Source organism: Simochromis diagramma, unplaced genomic scaffold (assembly GCF_900408965.1).
Source record: "Simochromis diagramma unplaced genomic scaffold, fSimDia1.1 OVJJ01000646.1, whole genome shotgun sequence".
Taxonomy (NCBI): Eukaryota; Metazoa; Chordata; class Actinopteri; order Cichliformes; family Cichlidae; genus Simochromis; species Simochromis diagramma.
In genome coordinates, this window is record NW_024387279.1 from 1,685,298 (window position 1) to 1,711,559 (window position 26,262).

General features: G+C 41.2%; 1 protein-coding gene across 5 annotated transcripts in view; it reads left to right on the plus strand.

The window, feature by feature from the left end:
* The window catches only part of iqsec1b (IQ motif and Sec7 domain ArfGEF 1b), a 234,352-nt gene that overhangs the window by 72,615 nt on the left and 135,475 nt on the right, over window positions 1-26,262 (plus strand). For 3 of the 5 annotated variants that reach the window (XM_040003174.1, XM_040003175.1, XM_040003184.1), the window contains one exon: window positions 16,100-16,207. The exons of the other annotated variants lie outside the window; for them this stretch is intronic. In XM_040003174.1, the coding sequence (XP_039859108.1) occupies window positions 16,100-16,207 (108 nt within the window). The remainder of the gene's footprint in view (window positions 1-16,099; window positions 16,208-26,262) is intronic. 5 annotated transcript variants of the gene reach the window in all.

Here is a 26,262-nt window from a genome sequence, read left to right on the forward strand (position 1 = left end):
TGCTCAGTTTCTGGTATATGACTTTTTTGCCATGATAGAGAAGTGATATAAATAGTAATGGTTTCAACATCACCTCATTTCTTTAATGCAGTATATGGAAATGAGACTGCTTCATATTCCTTCATTTTACTGTTGATACCAATCTTCCTTTCTTATTGCTTTCATGAAGGACTCTCCAAACCCCCTGCTGCCTCTACATGACAATTTAATGAGCGCCCCGAGTAACAAACTCAAATTTTGTTTGTTGCCTTTGTTGGGAAGGTAAAATTGTGACGCTCACTAATAATGTGAGTATGACCTGAAGTGAAATCCACGAGTGTTCTAACACCCTGAGTGTTTTAACATGCTGAGGTTAAGAAATGGATTTGTCGTCAGAGTTATCCCGGAGATTATTTTGTAACAATAATATATGGCACACCAGCTTTTCAGCCTCAGCTTCCTTTCGTCTAATTGCCGTACCACACTGCCTTTTGTCTGCAACAGATGGTAATATCCATGAAATTAAAGCTACCCCGATAGTGTGATGGATTTCATTTCTTGTGCTTTTTAACTTTTTTGTCCTTTATCTCTGATTTCAAACTGCTAATAGGAAGGATGTGGGGCCTTCATTTAAAGCCCTGTATTTCCAGTTTTTACCAGATGTGAAAGCATGATATTGTTTTATCTTGTGACTCAGCGTGTGTGTGTGTGTGTGTGTGTGAATGGTTTTATGATCCTAGAGATGTCTGTTGTTGCATGAACTACCAAAGGAGATATTTTGGTAGGCAAGCAGTCACCAGCGTTTTTTTTACATGTGGACTCCAGAGGTTTGTTTTTCATAGTTTCATGTCATTCAGCTTTAAATTACAAATAGGTTGAATTTATTTATTTATTCATGTTTATTCAGACATATCTCTCCATTGTATTGCATTGCTCTATTCGCTTTTCTCTTTTTTGCCTTTATATAATCTTAACCTTCAATATTCGCTGCTTTTCTCGCTCTCACTTGTGTCACCTACTCTCTCTGCCCTGTCAGCAGCTTCATGGTTTTCTCTCTCCTTCTCTCATTACTCAAGCACTCCACCACGCTGAGCATAAAAGAATATCAGTAAACAAGTGGTGTTTTTCTTCATGATGTTCAGGAATGGATTATTCTCTATTTCTGACCTGAATGACAATGATTATTAAATCAGGAAACACTGACTCATCTCTTTCACTACTATATAGTCTACTTCTCTCATCTGACAGCTTCTCGTTCCTCGGTGCTCTCAGATTCTTTTTCTTTTCTACAGCTGTCCAGGAAACTGATGAATGTCAATGCCACCCATCCTCTCACTCACTGTGAATGGCTGTGAATGACAACTGACTGAAATAACACTGCGCACAATCTATCAAAAACGACTTCTTTCAATAATAAGCAAATATAAGATCTGAACACTCGATATATTCATCTTTCTGGTGTCTACTTAAATTACAGCACAGCATAAATCACTGACATTGTACTCAGACTTCAAGTGAGCTTTCTGACAAATACGACTTAATACATATCTTGTGGTTCGTTGGAAATGTTCATGAAAAACCTTGTTAGAGTTAATTACCTTTCAAGCTAACTTGGCTAAGATGGTTAATGTTACTGATGATTTTTACACACACAGGCGTGCATACATATACAGGGAGTGCAGAATTATTAGGCAAGTTGTATTTTTGAGGAATAATTTTATTATTGAACAACAACCATGTTCTCAATGAACCCAAAAAACTCATTAATATCAAAGCTGAATGTTTTTGGAAGTAGTTTTTAGTTTGTTTTTAGTTTTAGCTATTTTAGGGGGATATCTCTGTGTGCAGGTGACTATTACTGTGCATAATTATTAGGCAACTTAACAAAAAACAAATATATACCCATTTCAATGATTTATTTTTACCAGTGAAACCAATATAACATCTCCACATTCACAAATACACATTTCTGACATTCAAAAACAAAACAAAAACAAATCAGCGACCAATATAGCCACCTTTCTTTGCAAGGACACTCAAAAGCCTGCCATCCATGGATTCTGTCAGTGTTTTGATCTGTTCACCATCAACATTGCGTGCAGCAGCAACCACAGCCTCCCAGACACTGTTCAGAGAGGTGTAGTTTTCCCTCCTTGTAAATCTCACATTTGATGATGGACCACAGGTTCTCAATGGGGTTCAGATCAGGTGAACAAGGAGGCCATGTCATTAGTTTTTCTTCTTTTATACCCTTTCTTGCCAGCCACGCTGTGGAGTACTTGGACGCGTGTGATGGAGCATTGTCCTGCATGAAAATCATGTTTTTCTTGAAGGATGCAGACTTCTTCCTGTACCACTGCTTGAAGAAGGTGTCTTCCAGAAACTGGCAGTAGGACTGGGAGTTGAGCTTGACTCCATCCTCAACCCGAAAAGGCCCCACAAGCTCATCTTTGATGATACCAGCCCAAACCAGTACTCCACCTCCACCTTGCTGGCGTCTGAGTCGGACTGGAGCTCTCTGCCCTTTACCAATCCAGCCACGGGCCCATCCATCTGGCCCATCAAGACTCACTCTCATTTCATCAGTCCATAAAACCTTAGAAAAATCAGTCTTGAGATATTTCTTGGCCCAGTCTTGACGTTTCAGCTTGTGTGTCTTGTTCAGTGGTGGTCGTCTTTCAGCCTTTCTTACCTTGGCCATGTCTCTGAGTATTGCACACCTTGTGCTTTTGGGCACTCCAGTGATGTTGCAGCTCTGAAATATGGCCAAACTGGTGGCAAGTGGCATCTTGGCAGCTGCACGCTTGACTTTTCTCAGTTCATGGGCAGTTATTTTGCGCCTTGGTTTTTCCACACGCTTCTTGCGACCCTGTTGACTATTTTGAATGAAACGCTTGTTGTTCGATGATCACGCTTCAGAAGCTTTGCAATTTTGAGACTGCTGCATCCCTCTGCAAGATATCTCACTATTTTTGACTTTTCTGAGCCTGTCAAGTCCTTCTTTTGACCCATTTTGCCAAAGGAAAGGACGTTGCCTAATAATTATGCACACCTGATATAGGGTGTTGATGTCATTAGACCACACCCCTTCTCATTACAGAGATGCACATCACCTAATATGCTTAATTGGTAGTAGGCTTTCGAGCCTATACAGCTTGGAGTAAGACAACATGCATGAAGAGGATGATGTGGACAAAATACTCATTTGCCTAATAATTCTGCACTCCCTGTATATGTATATACAGCATCTCACAAACGTCAGTACACTCCTCACATTTTTGTAAATATTTTGTTCTATAACACTGAAGATATGACACTTTGATACAGTGTACAGCCTGTACAACAGTGTAAATTTGCTGTCACCTCTAAATAACTCAACACACATCCATTAATGTCTAAACTGCTGGCAACAAAAGTGAGTACAACCTTAAGTGAAAATGTCCAAACTGTGCTCAATTTCCCTTCCTGTTGTCATGTGGCTCGTTAGTGTTACAAAGTCTCCAGTGCAGAGAAGGTGTGTTGAATCTGGTGTTATTGCTCTCACACTCTCTCATACTGCTCACTGGAAGTCTAACATGGCACATCATGGCAAAGAATTCTCTGAGGATGTGAAAAAGAGAAATGTTTCTCTACATAAAGATGGCCTAGGCTATAAAAATATACTCAACACCCTGAAACTGAGCTGCAGCACGGTGGTCAAGACCATACAGCGGTTTAACAGGACAGGTTCCACTCAGAACAACCCTCACCATGGTCGACCAAAGAAGTTGAGCGCACGTGCTCAGCGTCATATCCAGAGGTTGTCTTTTGAAAACAGATGTATGAGTGCTGCCAGCATTGCTGCAGAAGGCGTGGAGGGTCAGCCTGTCAGTGCTCAGACCATACGCCACACACTGCATCACATGGCTGTCGTCCCAGAAGGAAGCCTCGTCTAAAGATTGTGGCGTGGGTGTGGTCTCTGGCCAGCTGCAGAGGAGGGGTGATGCAGTGAGCTCCCGGGGCGGCGCAGGGGCGGGGTGAACAGGTGTGCTGGGATCTGACAGTGATTGTGTCTCTTTATATGTCGGCAGTGACAGTCGGAGGGGGGAAGCGGACGTGACAGCAGAGAGAGAGCGGGAGTGTCTGTGTCCCAGTAAACAAACCACAGTATTAAATAAAAGTTCTGCTGTCATCATATTAGCTCCAGCGTATGTTTCTTGGGTCCCACGTTACAAAGATAATGTACAAGAAAGACCAGAACATTTTGCTGAAGACAAGCAGACTAAGGACACGGATTACCTGTGGTCTGATGAGACCAAGATAAACTTATTTGGTTCAGATGGTGTCAGGGGTGTGTGGTGATAACCCGGTGAGGAGTACAAAGACAAGTGTGTCTTGGCTACAGTCAAGCATGGTGGTGGGATGTCATTGTTTGGGGCTGCAAGAGTGCTGCTGGTGCAGGGAGCTACAGTTAATTGAGGGAACCATGAATGCCAACATGTACTGTGACATACTGAAGCAGAGGATGATCCCCTCCCTTCAGAAACTGGGCAACAGGACAATATTCCAACATGATAACAATCCCAAACACACCTCCAAAAAGACCAGTGCCCTGCTAAATAAACTGAGGGTAAAGGACTGGCCAAGCATGTCTCCAGACTTAAACCCTATTGAACATCTGTGGGGCATCCTCAAATGGAAGGTGGAGGACCGCAGGGTCTCTAACATCCACCAGGTCCGTGATGTCATCATGGAGGAGTGGAAGAGGATTCCAGTGGCACCCTGTGAAGCTCTAGTGAACTCCATGATCAACAGAGTTAAGGCAGTGTTGGAAAATAATGGTTGCCACACAAAAAAATGACACTTTGAGCACAGTTTGGACATTTTCACTTAGGGGTGAACTCACTTTTGTTGCCAGCAGTTTAGACATTAATAGATGTATGTTGAGTTATTTAGAGGTGACAGCAAATTTACACTGTTGTACAAGCTGTACACTGACTACTTTACATTGTATCAGAGTGTCATAACTTCAGTGTTGTCCCATGAAAAAATAGAACAAAATATTTACAAAAATGTGAGGAGTGTACTCACTTTTGTGAGATACTATATATCAGGAACCTGACCTGTGTTGCCACAGTTCTCAATAGCCTGAGTACAACAGAACCCTCTGGTGTTCCAAGGGTGTCAATTAGCAGAAGTTAGGTCTGTCAGCAGGTCTACTTTTAACCTTCTCTTTTTCCTTTGACCTCCTGCTGTCTCCTTCGTCCCTGGGGTGAGAGCAGGATGAACCATTTTTAACTTCTTTGACACACCAGGTCACATGGGGTTGATGCATTACATATTATTCCAGCTGAAAAGTTGCTCTGCTGGCAGAAATCCACTGTTTTGTATGCTGACATTGCATTGTATAAGAAGAGGCACCCCAAGGATAACTTGGCTGTAGAAGTGGTTGTGGACTATCACGTGGCATCAACACACCTGTGTGAGGAAATTACCCACGGCCATGACTGTGTTCAGCTCTGCTCTGTCTAACTTCTCTAAAAACAGCCCTCTTACACTAAAGGCACTCACTGTTAACACCAAAGTCTTGACATTCATACTGTCATGAGAAATATCAACTTTTGTAAAGCTACCATAACAAGTTACTTTTTAAACAGTGTTTTTAGGCTTCTTGCCTTTGTTAGATTGCTTAAAATTTGAATCGTCATTATGGCACTAAATATGCAGAGACATACAACAGCTTGACTCAGGGCAGGAATGGACTTCTGAAGCAACTAGGACTGTTTTCCTCAGAGAAACTGTGGATGCAAGCTCTCACGTCCACAGGAACAGCAACATGCAGCTCTGCTAATGTGTTTGACAGAGGATGATAAATTGTAAAGGCCTGACTCTTTGACACATTCCGTTTTGTTCGGCGTTCCCCTGAAAGTTGTATGTTATCCTTCATGAACTGCGCTGCCTGACGGGCCGGCATTCCTAATTGTGCTTATGTGTTACGAGGCCTCTGTTTATTTTTCCGTTCCTTGATCTGCTCCTGGGGGATAAGGAGATATAGGCAGTGAATGCACTATGAAGCGATTCTTTGAGCCTGTGGTGATGACGAACGACACAGCCGAGTGGCCCAGTTGTAAACAAAGATTCCCCTGTAACACAGATTCCAGACACTCATGCTTGAAAGTGCCATAAACTACAATAATTAATTGAGAGGTTTTCCTCCTTTTCCCCCCCTTCCTCCTTACATGGTAATAACTGGGTAGTAGGCTCCATGAATAATTAACTCTTTGTATTTACTACTGAGGCTTATAAATGTCTCTCCCTCTGGACTCCAGTGATGCAAAGCTGATGAGAGAAAAGAGATGGCGAGAACGATAGTGGGAGGCACACCACAGCAAAGCCGATTTCCAAAAGCCTCACGCTGAATCAGGAAAGGTTAATTGGATTCCTTCAATATTTCACTCTGTCAGATTAATCACCATTTTTACAAATTTCACTTTTAGCAAAAACAATAATCTGATCTTGTCATAATCAGTACACGTCAATATTTTAAATCTATCAGGACATGAGTTCCCTGTTGTGTAAGAGCATTTGCCTTAGAAAACACAAACCCATAGACTAAAAGAATATCAGGATATCTGACTTTAGAGAGCTGTAGCCCTCTTGTTTGAGTAATACCATTAGTAAGCATGCTTACGGCTCATCTAGAGGAAAGAAAAAGATTTGGATTTTGGTATTATGTAAAGGAAAACCGCTTAAACCTGTTGTTTGAGTAGCACAGCAAACAGCCGACTCTGTGTTACATAACTAGCGGATGTTACTCATCCAACAGGAACAAGTTAAGAAGTCACAGTGGGTTGTTTTTTTTTTTTTTGTTATTGTTGTTGTTTTTTTTCCTGAAGACTGTGCCGTCACATGCCCATGATAAAGTTCTTGTGTCCCGTGTGCTGCAGCAGGGCTCGGACACCACCACCACAGATGGTGCTGGATCGGCCACGGTGCAGCAGTTTCCAGAGGAGCTGACCTTGTTGTAGTGTGCTGATTAAGAGAGGGAGCATACAGTATTGACTCCTCACCGACACCATTACCAGTGGAACCTGACCCCCAACCTCCCACACCCTCCTCCTCTCCCTGCTCTCTTCTCCCTCAGGAAACCAAATGCAGATGATTGTTTTTTTGTACAGTCAGTGTGGCTGCAGTGATGCATGACCCTGAAAGTAAATAACTCACTGACCAGTGCTCGTTGCCTCTGCAGTGGGGGATGGGACAGGTCACTTTCAAAATATGCAACTGCTGTAACATGCTCCACCCGTGTTTGGAGACCTTAGACGGTATAGAAAACACGGTGGGCTCACAAAATATCGTGGTTGTAGCTGTATGATTAGTAACTATGTAAATTGCATTTACAGACAAATGTAATGATGCAGTGTGCCTGTTTTATAATACAGACACACTGCATGTGATCAGTGGGAGAAGTCAATGAGTGAATCTAATCATCATCATCAACTTTTATTTTAATAGATGTTTGCTACACTCTAACCGAAGCCTGACCATGAAAACCATGTCTGGTGTCATTGTAAACTTCACCACAGTACTGCAAGCTAACCAGAGTGCTTTGGACTACACTGTACTATAAAGGTTTGATGCAGTTTGAATAACATTAATTTACTTTATTTATTTTTTGCAAGATGTTTTACGAAACATAATTCAGCAGAAAGTATCAGTTTTTGATTTAAAACCTTTAAAATAAATTAGGACGGTAAGATTTAAATTTCGCGTTTGCTAAATTTCACCTGCTGATCAGTGCTTATCTTTGCAATATCCCACTTTTACAACTTTCTCCATCTCTCAGTGTTACACATTCATCTGTTTTTTCTCTCCCTGGGTAACACAGCAACTGCACACTAGTGAAAAACTGCACAGAAACAGGTTTTTGTGTTTAGTAATATTTCTTCAGCTGCTTAAAAAGCTGTTTCAAATTACCTGCAACTTAAGAATCTGTTACTCGCTCGCTCCTCTTTAGTGGCATTAACTGGTTGATGAAACACCAGCTGTAGCTTTAAATCTGTACCATGAACACATCACAGGGATAAAAAGAAAAAAAGGATCTGTTGAGAGTGTAAGTGGGTCATGAGATGCTTTTATTTATTTATTTTTATCTCTGAGCAAAGTATCTCCATGCCATCATGAAAAAAAGATCATTAAACAGTAATATACATCAAATGTCTGTCAGTTTTATTGCTCATTGACTGAAGGTGGCAGAACACTGTTCCAGATCATTTCAGGCAACTTTAACCTCTCCATTATATATTGTTGTTATTAGATTCACCAATATCATAGAGATTTCATTGACCAATTGATTCATTGATTTTTTTCCCAGTTATGTCTTTATTTGCCTGACGTTAAACAGTTTAGGGGTCCACAGAATTTAGATAACTGACTTTTAGGCAGTTTAACTTTTACAAAAACATTATTTCATTATTTTACAGTCTATTCACCATTATATGCTACGACGGTGAGTAGCCTTTAACAAAACACGTCTGATTATCTCATTTTACTTCTTTTTGACAGATGACAGCAGCCAGCAACCAACCCTTACATAGTAGGCAGTGATGTTCAACCTCACTTTGTACTTTGTACTTATATAATTTATGAACGAATAAATAAATATTCTGCCACAGTAGACATCTACATGTCAGATTTAGACTGACTTCCAGTTTGAGTTAATAATGTGTGAAAACATCTCTGTAAGCTCTGTAAATTTCTTCTACAAATTCTTGGACTCTAAGTTCTCATTTCTGAATGATCAAGTGAATAATTGGTTATGGTTATGGTTGATATTTTCACATTGGAGCGTGCCTACTCCGCTATATGGACCCAGCGCCGCAGCAGCACTACTGTTTGTAAAGCCAACAACCCGTGTTTGTAGTTTCTCCAGAGGTGCTTCTTATAACTGCAGGATGCTGCAGGGAGCAGCCCAGTGCATAGCTGCAATTTAATAAAATGAAAGAATAAGCTGAAGATTTTACATTTGCAGGGAATTCTGGTGTCAAAGATTAGGCATGTGGTTGGCACAGCAGGAATATTTCTAGGAGTTCGGGGATTTTTTTCACTCTAAAACAGTAACATTCACATCAAGCTTTGGCTTAATGTGAATTTAAAAGTTGAATGAAGCTGACAGTCATTTTATGATTTGGTTGTTCTTTTCATTTCAGACTGTTTAATATTGTCAATCAGTTTGTGGTGTTTTGGGAAATTTTATTCCTACTGAGGATAAAAAATAAACTAGCACTGATTGAAACAGGAGGAAGGAATCTCCCTCCCCCAAAAAGTGAAGCACGTGTATAATCCAGTCATCTAAATAATGGGTCTTTCCTCAAATCTGAACCAGTGTATGTATTGATTATGTTTGTGTGGGTCTGTAAATGATTATCTAGCATATCCCCCAATTACTGCGCTCAATTAGTCCTTGAAACCACTTTGTAAGACTTTGTAGTTTACAGGTTTTGGGAGGAAGTGTTTAGCGATTGCAGAACCTGCATTCCTGTGATAACAGAAGGCTTATGTGGGAGGCAGTGGGAAATCTTCCTCCAGGACTTAACCTCCACGGAGGAGAGATTATTACTGGCAGCTCCAGGTCACAGAAGACCACAACCCATTTGTCCTGTAGGGCATGTTTATCCACACAGCACACTACTGTGCTGCTTTACATTTTACACAGGGTCTTCCAATCACAAGTGCAGTGCCTTCAGAGGATTTACATTTACTTTTACTTTTTTCACCAAGGTGAAGAGGACACATCAGACTGAACACTGTTCAAACCAGAAATTATCTGCTTATTAGAATAATGAGAATGCTTTGAATTGGGACTATAAAAAATATTAGCTTTAGTGTTTGAATGCTGTCCTTGATTCATTTCTGAGTTCTCAGATGATTCTGATGTGCCAGCTCAAATTTAAGTCTAAAAAATTAATATTAAATTGTATTTCCAAGCAAGTTTTTGACACATTTCTATGTGTTTTCTCCTGATAAAGTTGTTAAGCACTGTGTATATGTACACTGAAGTAATGAAGCATTTGATTTCTTAGTTTTTCAGATATCTGTTATACTTAAGTGTTTCAAATCATTAAACAACTATTTTTCAGCCCGGTATCTTGAAACAATCTACACCACAAATCACAAACTTTCACTTTCAGTGCTCTGTGTGTATGGATGTTCCAGCTTTGCATTAAGCCAAAGCACTAACATTTCAGAGTGACACCTAAATAAAAGACAAACCGGATTCAGAACGTTGGAATACTGCATAATTGACCTCAGAATTCCCAACAATAGTGACATGTGCAGCTGGGTATTTCATCTTATTGAATTGCAGCTTTGCACCGGGGTCTCTGCCTGAGACATCATGCAGAAACTCTTGCTGCAAAGCTTTGAAGAAATTATGTGCACAGTTTGATGCCTTTGTGTGACGGTGCAGCTGCATTAAAAAAAAAAAAGATCAACCCTCACTGCATCATTCACAAGTTAGAACTTGCAGTTCATGATACTGTAAAACATTACAGAGTCATTTTTTAACTCTCCAACTGGAAAGTGTGCTGCTGATCTCAGTGAATGAATAGAATAGAATAGAATAGAATAGAATAATCCTTTAATTGTCCCACAAGGGGAAATTTGGTTGTAACAGCAGCCAAAAAGACACATATACAAACAAACAGGACACAGAACAGAAACATACACAATTTTTCTTACATATTTACTTTAAGGACAATGGTTACTATATACAGTAACCATTGAATGAACAAGGTTGCCTCCTTCCCTGTAGGGAGATTTGCAGAAGCTGACTGTTTTCTAAGTTAGATGTGTAGGAATCTACCACAGTGGAATATCTGTTTATGATCATATTAATGATCAAGGAACTGACCTCCCAGCCCATTGTTCATTCAGTGGTGCTAGTTTCAGTCATTGTGCAAATGTACTGTTTATAAGGTTGGGGGAACCTGCAGTCAGCTGAGACTGAAGAAGTCACTTGGATGATGATGAAACGCTACGTCCAGATGAACAGAATCAACTTTGGGAGATTTGCTTACCTGGATGATTGAGCATGCATCAAGACAAATATTTATTTAGCTTTATTTAGGAATCCTATTGAAAATCGTCATCCTTTCCATGTTAAACCATTATTGGTATTCCTCACATACAGTCTTGTGCTTATATCAAGCTGATCAAAGCAATTTTTTATGCTTGTTTATGTATCAGCCTTACAGAAATACCTCTTGAAGTTAATTCTGCCTAAGCTCAAAGGTTTACAAGTTCATCAAGCCCAATCTAATTTGCTGCATTCCATTTAAGCATCAGTTCTGCGTTTGCACTGCTGCTTACAGAGCTCTTCTGACACCAGAAAATGCTCTGTTTCTGTGTGATTGATGCATGTGGGAGTATCACACAGGGTAGAGAGACAGGAAAATATCAGTCCCCAAAGAATGACTTTGCAAGGACTTTAAAAAAAAAGAACATAGCACATTTTATTCTCAGAACTTGGGAAAGTCTTTAAAATCCCTCTGTGAGGTAAACCTCCCTTGAAAGTACATTTGCTACGTTTGGAGGTCAGGACTTGTGAGCGTACAGTGTGAACAGGCTCAGTACTGTCAGCAGACCAGCACGTCCTCAGCATCTGATAGCAGCACATTATCTAGTGGACCAGTTGGCATCAGTCCTCACTGTAAGGGATTCAATGACAAGTGTCTACTGCTTCCATTTCTCAGCTAGGTGCAGCAATTAGACACCGAGGGGAGATGTATAGCTGGTTTATTTATGGGCAGTCAAGTATTCGCCCCGATGGCTGGTTCCTGATCCCACCTTGCCTCCTCACTCCTCGTTGTTTAGCAAAGCCTTGACTTGACTCTCTGGGATCCTGCGAGGTTATTTGCACAAAAACATTTTGTGAACAACATGCTCTATGAACAAGTGTATGCTCTTTGAAATGAAAGACATGTAAATAACACTTTTCTAGTATTACTGGCCATTCAGAGTGCTCTATACTTCAGGCCACATTATATAATCAAACAGCACTTTATCTGTTTTGCATCCACACCTACGAATAATTTAGAATCCCCAGTTAATCTAACATGCACACCAGAGCTGCATGTAAAAGAAACAAGCACAGAGAGAACACTGTTGTTAAGATGATTGTGCTAATCCGCACAACACCATGCCGCCCAAGTGTCCTCGCTCTATGATGTCATCGTTGCTTGGTGGATTTCAGAATTTTTTTTATTTCAACCCACCAATTCCAAAATCCTATTTCAGTTATAAGAACATGATCTCAATCTGCCCAATTCAACTGAGTCGTTACATGTACCTCAGAGAAATATCAGACTTACCGTATTTACCGCACTATAAGGCTCACCAGGTTATAAGGCGCACTGTTGAAGACTGGCTCTGTTTTCATACATAAGGCGCATCATATTATAAGACGCATTAAGACAAACAAAAAATAACTCGACCTTTATTAAGCTCATTCACAGTAACTCTTAACACTGTTAAGCTGTAACACATTAAATATTGAAAAATACACACTTTTTCCAGTACGGTACATTCAACTTCCACAATTCCCTCAAACTCTTCACCTTCCGTGTCCGAGTTACGGTAAACAGCTGGGCAATTTCGGCATCAAGCATGCCCGGATCCCTCTCACACCGGATTAAAAGGCGTTTAAAGTGCATTCAGCAGAATAAAACAATCGGATGAGTTAAAATTTAACCAACTCATTCACAGTAACTATTAACATTGTTGAGCTGTTAAACATCAAATATTGAACAATACACTTACATTTCCAGTTCATTCAACTTCCACAAATCCATCAAACTCTTCACCTTCCGTGTCTGAGTTAAACAGCTGGGCAATTTCGGCATCAAGCATGCCCGGATCCCTCTCATCATTATCCGAATCAGTCTCGTTGCTGTTACTTAGCTGTTCAGTGATTATTCCAGCCTTCGTGAAAGCTCGGACGACACTTGAGACTGATACCTTAGCCCAAGCAGCCACGATCCATTGGCAGATAGTGGCGTAACTCGCTCGGCGTTGCCTCCCTGTCTTGGTGAATGTGTGTTCGCCTTCTGTCATCCAATGCTCCCACGCAGCTCGTAATTTAACTTTGAACGACCTGTTGATACCAATATCTAGTGGTTGGAGTTCTTTGGTTAATCCACCCGGAATGACGGCAAGCTCCGAATTAGTTTGCTTCACTTGGGTTTTGACAGCCTCGGTGAGATGGGCGCGCATGGAGTCGTAGATCAAAAGAGACGGAGATTTGTGGAAAAAGCCATCCGGTCTCTTGACATAAACTTCCCTCAGCCACTCGCTCATTTTCTCTTCGTCCATCCAGCCCTTTGAGTTAGCCTTGACGATGACGCCGGCCGGAAACTTTTCTTTTGGCAAAGTCTTCCTCTTGAAAATGACCATGGGTGGTAGTTTCTGGCCATTAGCTTGGCAGCCCAGAACTACAGTGAAGGATGACTTCTCGTTCCCTGTGGTGCGTATAGATACCGTACTGGTCCCTGTTTTCTCGACAGTACGGTTCACGGGGATGTCAAAGGTGAGGGGGACCTCGTCCATGTTAGTGATGTGTTCTGGCCGGGTCTTCTTTTCAGTGATCTTATTCTGGCAGTACGTGCGGAAAATGGCCAACTTTTCTTTGTAATCGTTTGGCAGTTGCTGTGAGACAGTAGTTCTTGTGCGGATTGAGAGATTATGCCTTTTCATAAAACGGAAGCACCAAGAATGTCCCCCTCGAAAGTCGTTGATCTGCATGTCACGTGCTACCGCTGTTGCCTTGAGTCGAATAGAGATTGTAGAGACACTTCTACCTGCTGTTCTCTGTTCAATAACCCACTGTTCAATTTTGTCCTCTAACTGCCATCGCGCCTTGTTCCCTCGGAAACTCCTTTTGGTCTTCTTTACTTGTTTTAGGTCATCTTTTTGCTTCCTCCACTTGCGCACCATGGACTCATTAATGCTGAATTGTCTGGCAGCTGCTCTATTTCCATTCTCTTCTGCATAACTAATTGCTCGAAGTTTAAAATCAGCTTCGTAAGCGTGTCTCTTCGCGGGTGCCATTTGGGAGTCGTTATACACACACAACACGGTAATGTTGTGTTGAAGCACAGTACGTATTACTCCGCGAGGCTCCTGGCAACGGTAACCGTAATGCTCCAAAAAGTGGCACTAAAAATCTTTTTTTGACAGATTTTTGAGCATAGTGTGCCACATAAAACCGGTTCGAGGTCAGTAAGCACAAACCAAAATTCATACATAAGGCGCACCAGATTATAAGGCGCACTGTCGATTTTTGTGAAGATTTAAGGATTTTACGTGCGCCTTATAGTGCGGTAAATACGGTATTAGAGATTGGCAGTATTTCCCATATGGAAAAGAAATATTAAAAACTTACATGATTTACTCATGAAAGTGGCCACTTTCTCATTACTTTCATATATTGTTTTAGTAAGTATACAAAACATACAAGTTTCATTATATAATTTTTCAAGGGATCTTATATCTGTTTTCACTCTTGTATGCTTTTCATACAAGTTTCACACAAGACAGATACAAACTTTATAAGATTTATATATAGCTTTTCCATAGAGGTTAGCCTGTCCTTCCATAAATACATCCCAGCTAATATATTGTAATGTAATATAAATTAAGCAAAGTATTGCCACATTTTTGCATTTTTTGTAAACCAGGTCAAACGGTTCAGGTACTGAGTAGTTTGCTTGTTGTGATGACTTAAAGAAACATGTTAGCATTAACACCCACATGGGGAGGAAAACATAGCAGACAAATGGGCCAGAGAGAAGACTGGAGTTCATGTCTTGTGTAAAATGTGAGGTTATCATGATTTATTATATATAGATTTTGCTGGTGAGTTGTTGTTTTTTGTTCATTTTACTTTTCAGACACATTTTGGTTTAGTTTAGGAATCAAAACCTGCCTGGTTACATTTAGGAAGAGATAAGTAAGCAAACACTTTCTTGATGATTTTATGGTCTCAGTTGCTAGTTTTAAATCTTCCGTCACAGTTTCCCCGTCTGATCCAAACCTTGCTTGTCATGTGTGGTGTGAAAACTCGAAGATGGTGACAGCCAAAAAAGCCACTCAGCTAGTGGCTTAACGACAGGATTTCATTAAGCAATGCATGATGCCACAGTGGATCTGTTCATCTTTTACACGGGTTAGAAATCCTGAAGGTGAATTTCCTCCTATGTACTTTAGGCACAGGCTCCTGGAAAGAACTGAAACAATCATCATTTATTTATAAAATGAGCAGCTTGGTGTGTGTGTGTGTGTGTGTGTGTGCGTGCGTGCGTGCGTGCGTGCGTGTGTGTGTGTGTGTGTGTGCGAGCGTGCGTGCGTGCGTGCGTGCGTGCGTGATACAGCGGGTTTATACAAGACGTACAAAGATGTTCTTGGAGAAAATAGCCACAGATGATGACTTTGTACAGTGGATATGAAAGGGATTCTAATTTAAATACGACACTTCACAACTCCTCGGGTTTCTGTATTACGTGCAGCACCTTTAAATAATTTTCTTAAAATATGACAAAGTTGGTAATTACTATAGACAGTAACTGACACTTCAGATTGGAGCTATGAAGGTCATTGATGCTAACAGTGTAGATAATAGAGAGTAATTGAACCGCTTCCTCTTGTCTTCTTCTTCCTTCCTGTCCTCTGGTATCGTCTCACGTTACTCTCAGCCTGGTACATTTCGATCACGCCTCAGCTCCTGCCTCCCTCCTCCTCCTCTCCTTCCTCTCTCTGCTCTCTACCTGGCTCAGAGCTCTCTGTGCTGATTCAGCCCACTGTGCATATATGCGAGTTCTCAGCTCTGATTCGAAGGCATTAAAATGCTGCAGGCAGTGGACTGAAGTAATGTCTCTTTCTGCCAAGCACAACATTCAGCTTGGCGGGAGTGAGCCGGCTGCCCTTCTTGCTATACAGTACACCACAGTTCATGCTGCAACATGTCATCGCCCATGCATCACTTGCTGTCTGGTTCTGAGTGAAAATGTGCTGCTATAATTTCTTGAACTTCACAAAATGTGCATTATGAACCACTTCAACATGCCTCTCTCTTTTTATGTTGCAGGCGGCACGCCTCATTGCCCGTAGAAGTCTCTGAGATCCCTCTAAACCTTTTTGCCCCTCCATGTAGAAGGAGTTACCCCTGTCGCAAATGGAAGTCTGCATCTTTTGGGTAAATTGAAGGGTTTTGCTTTTGTTTTTTTAACTATTCATCAGCCCAAGAATTTGTAAGCCCATTTTCTGACAGTCTGTCTCCATTACAGCTGTTTCTGTCCTGGTGGTAGTCCATACAGTTTTTATCAGCCTGATAAAACACCTCATTTCTGATCTTCCCATTCCCCATTCTGCTTTTCAGTGTTTGTCACTCATTTCCGTTTGCTGGTGAAAGCTTCCATCGCCTGTTGTGAGCTAGCTTATAGGTGGCCTCCTCAAATCCGCTCAGATAAAAAAATTAACAACACCCATTACGACCAGAGCTGCGAAGCTGAAGCTTAGTGGGGTAGTGCATTCCTTTGCAGGATAAAGAGGGCACGCATCTCCCCTTTCCGATGCCTCTCCCCTTCAGTATTGAACAATATGTTTGAAAATGAGTAACAAACCCTGCTGTTCTAAAACAGATTTGTAGATTATTACAAGCAGCTTGTTTGCATAAAGCAACCTCCAGCATATACAGTGCATGACTGACTGGCTGTCCATTACAGTCCTCCCCTCTATGGATTCTTTTCATTTTTTTTCCCTTGGAGTTCATTACAGCTGCTCAGTGAGGCCCTGAGAGCTCTGCAAATGAGGAGAGATGGGGAGAGATGAAAACCCTCAGCGAGCTGAGCAGTGGGACACGGGCTTCAAAAGCTTCATGGCAATTTCAAAGGGTTTTTATTCCTGACAGCACCCTAGCTATATCTATGGAATATCCAGCACTGTGCTCGAGAGCGTTTCTAAAGGCAGGTTTGTGGGATGGTGGCAAAGATGAGGTTAAGACACCTCACCCTCTGGGCTTTGGTCTGTAAAAGGAAATAGCGAAAGCCCTGATGATTAATGTTTGCTCACCATGTTTATTGATTCTAATTAGGCATGGTGATGAAGTGAGTACAAAGAATGAGCGCTAAACACTTGTGATTACAGCGAGGTCTTGAGCTGTCCTGCTCTATTAACAAGTGTTTGCCGAGGAACACGAAGAGCAAGTGCACATCAATTACAATTGCCCAGGGAGTTGTGCTCCAAATGAAGTTTGGGTCAAGCTGGAGCTTACAATAAGACGTAGGTGTGCAGACTGGGTAATGAATGCAATTATGTTAAAATTACAGAGAGACATGGTGACACACTGCTGCAGGTAGAAATCACACTGTGAAGCAAAATGCAGCCATATAGTGGATCAGCTTTAGAGACAGATTATTGGCTTTTATATTTGGTGGAAATAAGATTAAGGGTGTCAGCAGCAGGAAAAGGTAACAGCTAGAGATAAGATTACTCCCTTCTTTTGGACTTTGGTAGTCTTGCAGAATCGCTGTGATTCTGCTCTTTCCTCTCCATTATTGCATTTTCAAGCAAATAATAATAAAACTGAAATTGTTTAATAAAAGATTATTACGATTCAAACTGTGAAATCACACAGAGAACTGCTTTCATACTGTGTAGTGCAGAACACACAGTACTGAATTTCAACAAAGATGGCCAAAGCTGTGTTCTCGAAATTATGCTTAAAATAGGAATCTAAGACAGACCTGCTCTTCTCAGTGTGCCTGATATTCTTACCTCAGCCCTCGAACCGGTTTTGCTCCACAGTTCAGATCAGCAACACATCCTGCAAATTTACCTGCTAAAGCTGCTCCTATTGGTCAGCTCCAAACACCTGAGCGCACACAGCCAACGACTACATTTATCTAGCCAAGGAAGAAATTCAAAGAAGGAAAAGGGAAATGATTTCATTGAATGCAAAACTGGTACATGCCCCAAAGTACAGGATACATCATCAACATGTTCCCAATCTTTGTTCCTGAATTTACTTCTATGTAGAATAGCATTTTTTAAATCATTTCTGATATAAAATTTGAGGAAATTTGATGTACAACCTGTATGAACTGCATCTGAGTCAATAGGAGAAGCTTAGCGTAGGGGAACTGAAGGGTCCATGGGTCAGCACGACTGACCACCAGCTTCAGTTTGCTCTTTCATTTGAGACCTTGCAGCTGTAAATGTGCTGGATTGTGTTCATTAGTGCAAATGTCTGGCTAGAATTGCATTTGTTTGTGGGTGTTCTGTTCAGACTCACTAATGTGCAGGTGTCCCCTCCTTGGTAATGTTTAGCCAGGCTTTATCTCAGCATATTGCCAATTCTGAAAAAAAAAAAAAAACATAGTAATTTTGCATTTGGGAAAAAAGCCCAAATCCACAGAGCCACATACTGAAAGACAATATGTTCGTGTCTCACTATGGTCTGCTTTGTCTTGTTTATTTTTCTCCAGCTCCTTTTGGATGCTTTTTAATGAAAGCTCAGTGAGTGTAACTCCAGGCTTGCAAAGCTGGATGTTACTTGAGTTTTAGGCAACTGTTATTTTTGTTGATACGGTCACTGCCAGTGGAGGTGCGTCCAGATTACTTCCAGTTTGAGCTCCATCAGATGATGTGAATCTGACAGCAGGTAGTGATCTGTGTAAATGGTTTTCTGTAAACCTCAGTATCCACTTCATCTTTTCCTTCTCTTCTATCTGCACTCTCCAGAAGGCACAGTTGGAACCTGATGTCCCTCTGTAGGGTTTTATCAATGTATAACCCGTTTACACCAAGAACTGCTGATGAACTGGTGATGGCGTCATGTTTTTATTATGTATGGCCTTCAAGCAGAGATCCAACAAAAGAGTATGCCTGGTCTAGGTTAAGATTCATTTTCTCACTTTGTGCTCTGCTCTTATCATCGCAACATATGCACGAGTCAGCATCCATTTTGATTCATTGAAGCCTGATGTGTTTTTTTATTTATTTATTTGTGTGTGTGCGTGTGTGCACTATACACCGTGAACATAATGTGCTGATTGCATTAAAAGTGTTCCAATATTTCCATTAGCTAGTGAAGAAACTAAGTTCTTTGCATCAAGAAAAAATGTGAAAAACAATGAGAATCATAGGAAGTTGTAACTGTTCTAAAAAGACAGACTATTTACAAGCTAATCGAAACTGTAAATTAGTGCCTCTAGATTCTGTGATTTTCAAGTAGGGCCTTTGTAACACCAGGTCAAATTTTGTTGGTGATTTAGTCTCAACCCTACTATTATGAAGTATGGGGTGAGAATCACAGAATACTGTAACAAACAATACCAAACCATCTAAATATGTGGTTAGTGATAGTGATGGTTGTGCACTATTTGTTAATTGCTCACCAGAGAAAGTAATTTCTTACACTACTCAGCATTACTTTCTCGTTACTCTGAACATGTCTTACCGGAAGTGCACCGTCACCTAATTACCAGTTAACAATATAAACTACAGTTCCACACACCAACACACATCCCTGTCCTAATGAGGACACACATACAAGCTTTCTTTTACTATTCATGTATGAACACACGGCCAGCAACACAAAGCTAAGCTTATGACCTACCCAAAGAAACTTCAAAGCGATCATCACTGCAGAAACATGAACATATAGAAATGGAGGCTACAAACCTGACCCGGCATTGATTTTGTTACAGTTCAATTTCAATTCAGTTTTATTTCTACAGCGCCAAATCACAACAACAGTCGCCTCAATGCGCTTTATATTGCAAAGGAGACCCTACAATAATACATACAGAGAAAAGCCCAACAATCATGACCCCCTATGAGCAAGCACCTTGGTGACAGTGGGAAGGAAAAACTCCGTTTTAACAGGAAGAAACCTCCAGCAGAACCAGGCTCAGGGAGGGGCGGGGCCATCTGCCTCGACCTGCTGTAGATCGCTCCACTATTTTCCTCCTCCTGCACATGAACTCAAATCAGCTGATTGTGGCTCGAGTGCGCAGGAAGATAAATACACATTTGTCTGATTTATTTTTTTCCTTTCGTTCTGCCTGCCGCACAGATAACTGAAGAACCTTTGTAACGCAAGTAACAACATAATTGTTTTTACTTGCTAAAACATAACCGTTCTGATCAACGATGACCCCGACCCTGAACCCTGACCCTATGGTTTGAAGTCAAACAAGAAGTACTTTTGTTTTTTCAAAACATGTTAAGAATTTTTCATTTAAAATTGCCAAGACAGTGAGATTGATTTCCAGAGTGTTAAGCAGGTATATCACCACCACCCCACTAACATCTTTCTCTGCACTTCAAGCAACATTCTTATCTTTGACTTTAAATGATAATTTGTTCCCATGCCTCTTTTTGCCGTTGAGTGGAGGATTAATCAGAGCCAATGTTGACCACGTCTGTGTTGCTCCGGGTAGTCACAATACTGAGTTTGAATGGGATGAACAGATACTGATACCAACGTTTAGAACAACATTTCCACTGTGTTTTTTTTTTCATAAATATTTTTCATGCATTAAGCAACACAAAATTGATGTAAAACTGAGGATACACATCAGTGACTGTTATTATATTAGTCATCTAATTTGCTGATAGGTAGGCTCCTTGTTAGATAGGCTGATAAATTGTTGCATTAAATGCAGTTGTCTTACAGTGGCTTGCAAAAGTATTCGGCCCCCTTGAACATTTCCACATTTTGTCACATTACAGCCACAAACATGAATCAATTTTATTGGAATTCCACGTGAAAGACCAACACAAAGTGGTGTACACGTGAGAAGTGGAACGAAAATCATACATGATTCCAAACATTTTTTACAAATGTTAATACAAAGTGGGGTGTGCGTAATTATTCAGCCTCCTGAGTCAATACCTTGTAGAACCACCTTTTGCTGCAATTCCAGCTGCCAGTCTTTTAGGGTCTGTCTCTACCAGCTTTGCACATCTACAGACTGAAATCTTTGCCCATTCTTCTTTGCAAAACAGCTCCAGCTCAGTCAGATTAGATGGGCAGCATTTGTGAACAGCAGTTTTCAGATCTTGCCACAGATTCTCGATTGGATTTAGACACCAGACAGGTCAGAGATAAAGTTATTGAGAAATTTAAAGCAGGCTTAGGCTACAAAAAGATTTCCCAAGCCCTGAACATCCCACGGAGCACTGTTCAAGCAATCATTGAGAAATGGAAGGAGTATGGCACAACTGTAAACCTACCAAGACAAGGCCGTCCACCTAAACTCACAGGCCGAACAAGGAGAGCGCTGATCAGAAATGCAGCCAAGAGGCCCATGGTGTCTGTGGACGAGCTGCAGAGATCTACAGCTCAGGTGGGGGAATCTGTCCATAGGACAACTATTAGTCGTGCACTGCACAAAGTTGGCCTTTATGGAAGAGTGGCAAGAAGAAAGCCATTGTTAACAGAAAACCATAAGAAGTCCCGTTTGCAGTTTGCCACAAGCCATGTGGGGGACACAGCAAACATGTGGAAGAAGCTGCTCTGGTCAGATGAGACCAAAATGGAACTTTTTGGCCAAAATGCAAAACGCTATGTGTGGAAAACTAACACTGCACATCACTCTGAACACACCATCCCCACTGTCAAATATGGTGGTGGCAGCATCACGCTCTGGGGGTGCTTCTCTTCAGCAGGGACAGGGAAGCTGGTCAGAGTTGATGGGAAGATGGATGGAGCCAAATATAGAGCAATCTTGGAAGAAAACCTCTTGGAGTCTGCAAAAGACTTGAGACTGGGGCGGAGGTTCACCTTCCAGCATCAACGACCCTAAACACAAAGCCAGGGCAACAATGGAGTGGTTTAAAACAAAACATATCCATGTGTTAGAACGGCCCAGTCAAAGTCCAGATCTGAATCCAATCGAGAATCTGTGGCAAGATCTGAAAACTGCTGTTAAAAAACGCTGCCCATCTAATCTGACTGAGCTGGAGCTGTTGTGCAAAGAAGAATGGGCAAAGATTTCAGTCTGTAGATGTGCAAAGCTGGTAGAGACAGACCCTAAAAGACTGGCAGCTGGAACTGCAGCAAAAGGTGGTTCTACAAAGTATTGACTCAGGAGGTTGAATAATTACGCACACCCCACTTTTCAGTTATTTATTTGTAAAAAATGTTTGGAATCATGTATGATTTTCGTTCCTCTTCTCACATTTACACCACTTTGTGTTGGTCTTTCACCTGGAATTCCAATAAAATGGATTCATGTTTGTGGCTGTAATGAGACAAAATGTGGAAATGTTCAAGGGGGCCGAATACTTTTGCAAGCCACTGTATAATAGTCAGTAATTGCTAGTGAAATTAGATTATATTTTAGCATCTTTACAATCTGCCCTGGTTTAAGTGTTTTCCATTTTATATTTAACTTAATGTAGTAAATGTTTAATCTCAACTGGAGGTCATTTGAATAGCAAAAAAATCAAGTTTGCAATGCATGCTATGTTTTTATGTCTTTAGCTTGGTGAGGTAAGAAATAGTCTTGTCTTTTTGTGCTTTTGTTTCTGTTATAAGGCAACAATCCTCCCATCAGATGCTAAGTTGCTTAATTCATGACAGACTGCCTGATGCTACCAAATATTAATTTTGTTATGCTGTGCTGAGATGTTAAGTGAGCGGCTGGTTTAGTTAAGCTACAATACCCTTGACAAATGGCTGTGCTCCTCGGTGCCTCTGAAGTTGCGGTGGGAGTGGCTGCGTGTGTGTGTGATCGGCATGCAGGCAAAGTTAGCCTTACCCCACTCAGTCAGCTGCGTCTTCATTTCATCCAGGCTCACTTTGATGTCGACTTTCGTACTGATGCGTCCGTCCCCTCCTAAATTGCTGCCCTACATCGTTAAACCTGTTGCTTACTCATGTTTCTATTCTGCTTTATCTCTGCTGCACCACACATTGTCACACATCTACTTGAATAAATGTTTTTTTGTTTTTTGTTTTTTATTTCCGGCTAGCTGTGTTGAAGTCACTCACAATAGCGCTTGGGGATTTAGTTGTCTCTGCAACTACACTGCCTGATTGTGGAGCCGCCGTCTCCGCTCTGTCTTGGAAGCATCTATTGTTTTGTTTGTAATTAAAAATGTGTTCAATTTTCTGCATGGCGCTGATGCTTGTGGTGGGGAGTTGCAGATCACTCTTTGCATCTGTGTGATTGTTTGGGATTTGTGACGCAGCGTTCGGCACATTCAGCTGAATGGGATTTATAAATAACCACAATGCCTGTCACTGGAGCTGTGGGAATATTTATAGATTTCTGTGAATGTTCTGTCCCAGTTACATTCATCTGAACGCAAGCGGGCGTCGGTAGAAATACATTCTCTGGTGTTTGCTGAACACACATTTAGTGCTGTTAAATTACCTTGTGTCTGTTTTGCTGTTAGTCCCCGTGAGTTATAACACTATTTTCTATTCTGAGCAATGTGAGAATAACACTTAGATAACTTTAAATGGCCAGAAGTACTATTCTGCCTGTAATACCCTTCCATTAGTGAACTGCGTTTTTAAAAATAAAAAGATTGAGTTTGAAGGACTCGTCTACATAACATATTATTTTTAGAGTACTATGAGACATTACATTACATACAGACATTATATTTCTTTTATTTACCTTAATAAACTGGGTTTCTCCTTTTTGCCTTACCTGAAGTTAAGTGAGCTTTGATATCACTTTTGACTAAATTCAAGTTCTTAAAGTTAGTATTTGCCAAATCAGCTGTTTGGATCTCTACCTGCAGCTTGTGGCCATAGGTGAGGATGGGAACTAGGGATGGGTACCGGTATCCGGTGCCATGATGGCACCGGTTCTGACATAAACGGTAGTAACCAGACCGAAAAGCAGCGCACATTTCGGTGCTTTATTTCGGTGCTTTTTTTTTTCCTGAGATGTGATACACTTTGGATTCTAGCCAATCATTTTACGTTTCCGAGGATAGTAGGCGGGTCCAGGTACGTACGTTCTTTTAGAGCAGAGCTACAGATTAAAAATGACCAAGGCTAAGCGGTCAAAAGTCTGGCTGTACTTCACAGCAAAAGATGCAAACTCAGCAGCCTGCAACAAGTGTTTAAGCTGATACTGTGATACTGTCAAAGGAGGTAACACCTCAAATCCGATGAAACACCTGGCGATGCATAGCGTTTTTTTTAAAAGCCGAGAAATGCGCCGTATTTGATAGGTTACTGCGAGACCTCACACCGAGCACATCTACTGTGGGTGTGGTGCCTGTTATCAGACCCGGAGTTAGCAACATCCCCCAAAAACCCGAAGAGGAGAGTCCTGGCCCCTAGCCCTGCCAGTGTAGCAGAAATGATGATGATGATGATGCAGCAGCAGCCGTTCTTCTCTGCGTGAGTAGCTTAATGTTGTTCGTGTGTAATTTACGTTGAGTAGGCTAACCACGTTATTACATTAATGCATGTAAGGTGAACTAGCAAACACCTTCTTAGTTACATGCAGCTGTCTTCTTGTTTGATGGCAGATACTTCCTTCACCCTGGCCAAAAAGGCTAAAATGACCAAAGAAAAAGTGGAAAACAGTTAAACATGAGAGGTTTTTGGACAAAGTTTGTGTTTTTTTTCCCCATTGTTTAAGCACTGCTTCCAGCCAAGAGTGATGCCATAAATCCCCTATAGCTGTGGAAAAGGCTAACATTGTTATCTTTTTACAAAAAAACAGCTGAACATGAGAGGTTTTTGGACCAATTTTGTGTTCTCCATTCTTTAAGCACCCGTTTGAGCACTGTTTGAGCACCGGCACCGTTTCAAAAGTACCGGTTTGGCACCGGTATCGGATAAAACCTAAACGATACCCATCCCTAATGGGAACACAGACCAACCAGTATACAACAGCTTTACAATCCACTCTGCCAATTCCTACTCTTCTCCCACTTCCAAACAACAGATACATGAACTTCCTTACTTGAAGCAATTACTGATTCCCAACCTAGAGTCGGCCGTCTGTCTTTCTCCAGCTGAGAAAGCGGCTTCATTGTTGGACATGTTAATCATCATAAGTTCCTCAGTTGTTTCCCTGTTGTGCTACACAATGAGTGATATGTAATAATTGACTTATCGCATTACTGGAGTAACCCAGCACTGCTCACAATGTGAGTTATATCACATTATGGGAATTGCAGTGTTTCTGGGCTGAAGTTATTTTAGAGACTGAGAGAATAACTCTTCATCGGCTGCTTTCATTTTAACTATTCTTTTAAACTCTGTCTCTTGCAAGTGTCTCAGCTTTGTCCCAGCGTAATACTAAATTCCTTTAGTTCCCCTCAAAGTTGTGTGTAGTGTGGTGATATTGTACAACATGTTCATCCCCAAAGAATACTGCAGCTTAGTGCAAATCGAATGCACAAGCAGCACCCCATTCTTTAAGCATTCTTCCTTCAACAGCAGGAGAGAGTTTCATGTTTTCCAGCCTATGAAGGTTTCAGTGTCCACTAAAGAAATAATTCTTCCCACTAAGACACAGAGAGATAGCAAGCATGAAATGGTCCAGGCCTAAATCAATCAATTCTTTACAAATTTCAAGTTGCTGATTTTTTTTTTTTTACAAACAATATCTATTAAAGTATCCATAATGTCACATCATGTTTTTCACAATCAGCAGTTGAGAGAAGAGGCATAGAGGCATACTTTGCTTATTGGGTATTAAACCGAGTGACTAACACGAGCCACAACCCAGCCTCATCCAGTTCAGACGTCTGTCGAAAACCTCCCAGCATGGACGAAGGGAAAAAAAGGAACTTGGGTTTTGGCATTCCAGTGTCAGGGGTTGCAGTGTGGATGAGAGAAGGAGGACCCAAACGCTGGACTCACAGGTAGGTGAAGGTTGGTGTTTATGGTAGACGGAGTGAACGAACAGAACAGAAGCAGGAAATGGCTGAATGACTGACTGACTGACGGAACTGAACATAGGACAACCTAACAGCGACAATGACACGACAGTGAACTGGTAAAACTGAGGAACTTAAATACACAGACTGGACGATGACAACAATTGGCAACAGGTGAGTACACGGCTGAAGATAATGAAACAGGAAATGGAACATGTAGGAAATAAACTGTGAAGAACAGAAAACACTGGGTCAACAACCCAGGAACCCTGACATCCAGCAGTATGCAAAGAGCCACAGAATCACTTTGAGGACTGCTTCTTCTCGTTAGTCAATATTTCTGGATCCAGGGGTGGCTATATAGCTTAGGAGTTAGAGTACGTC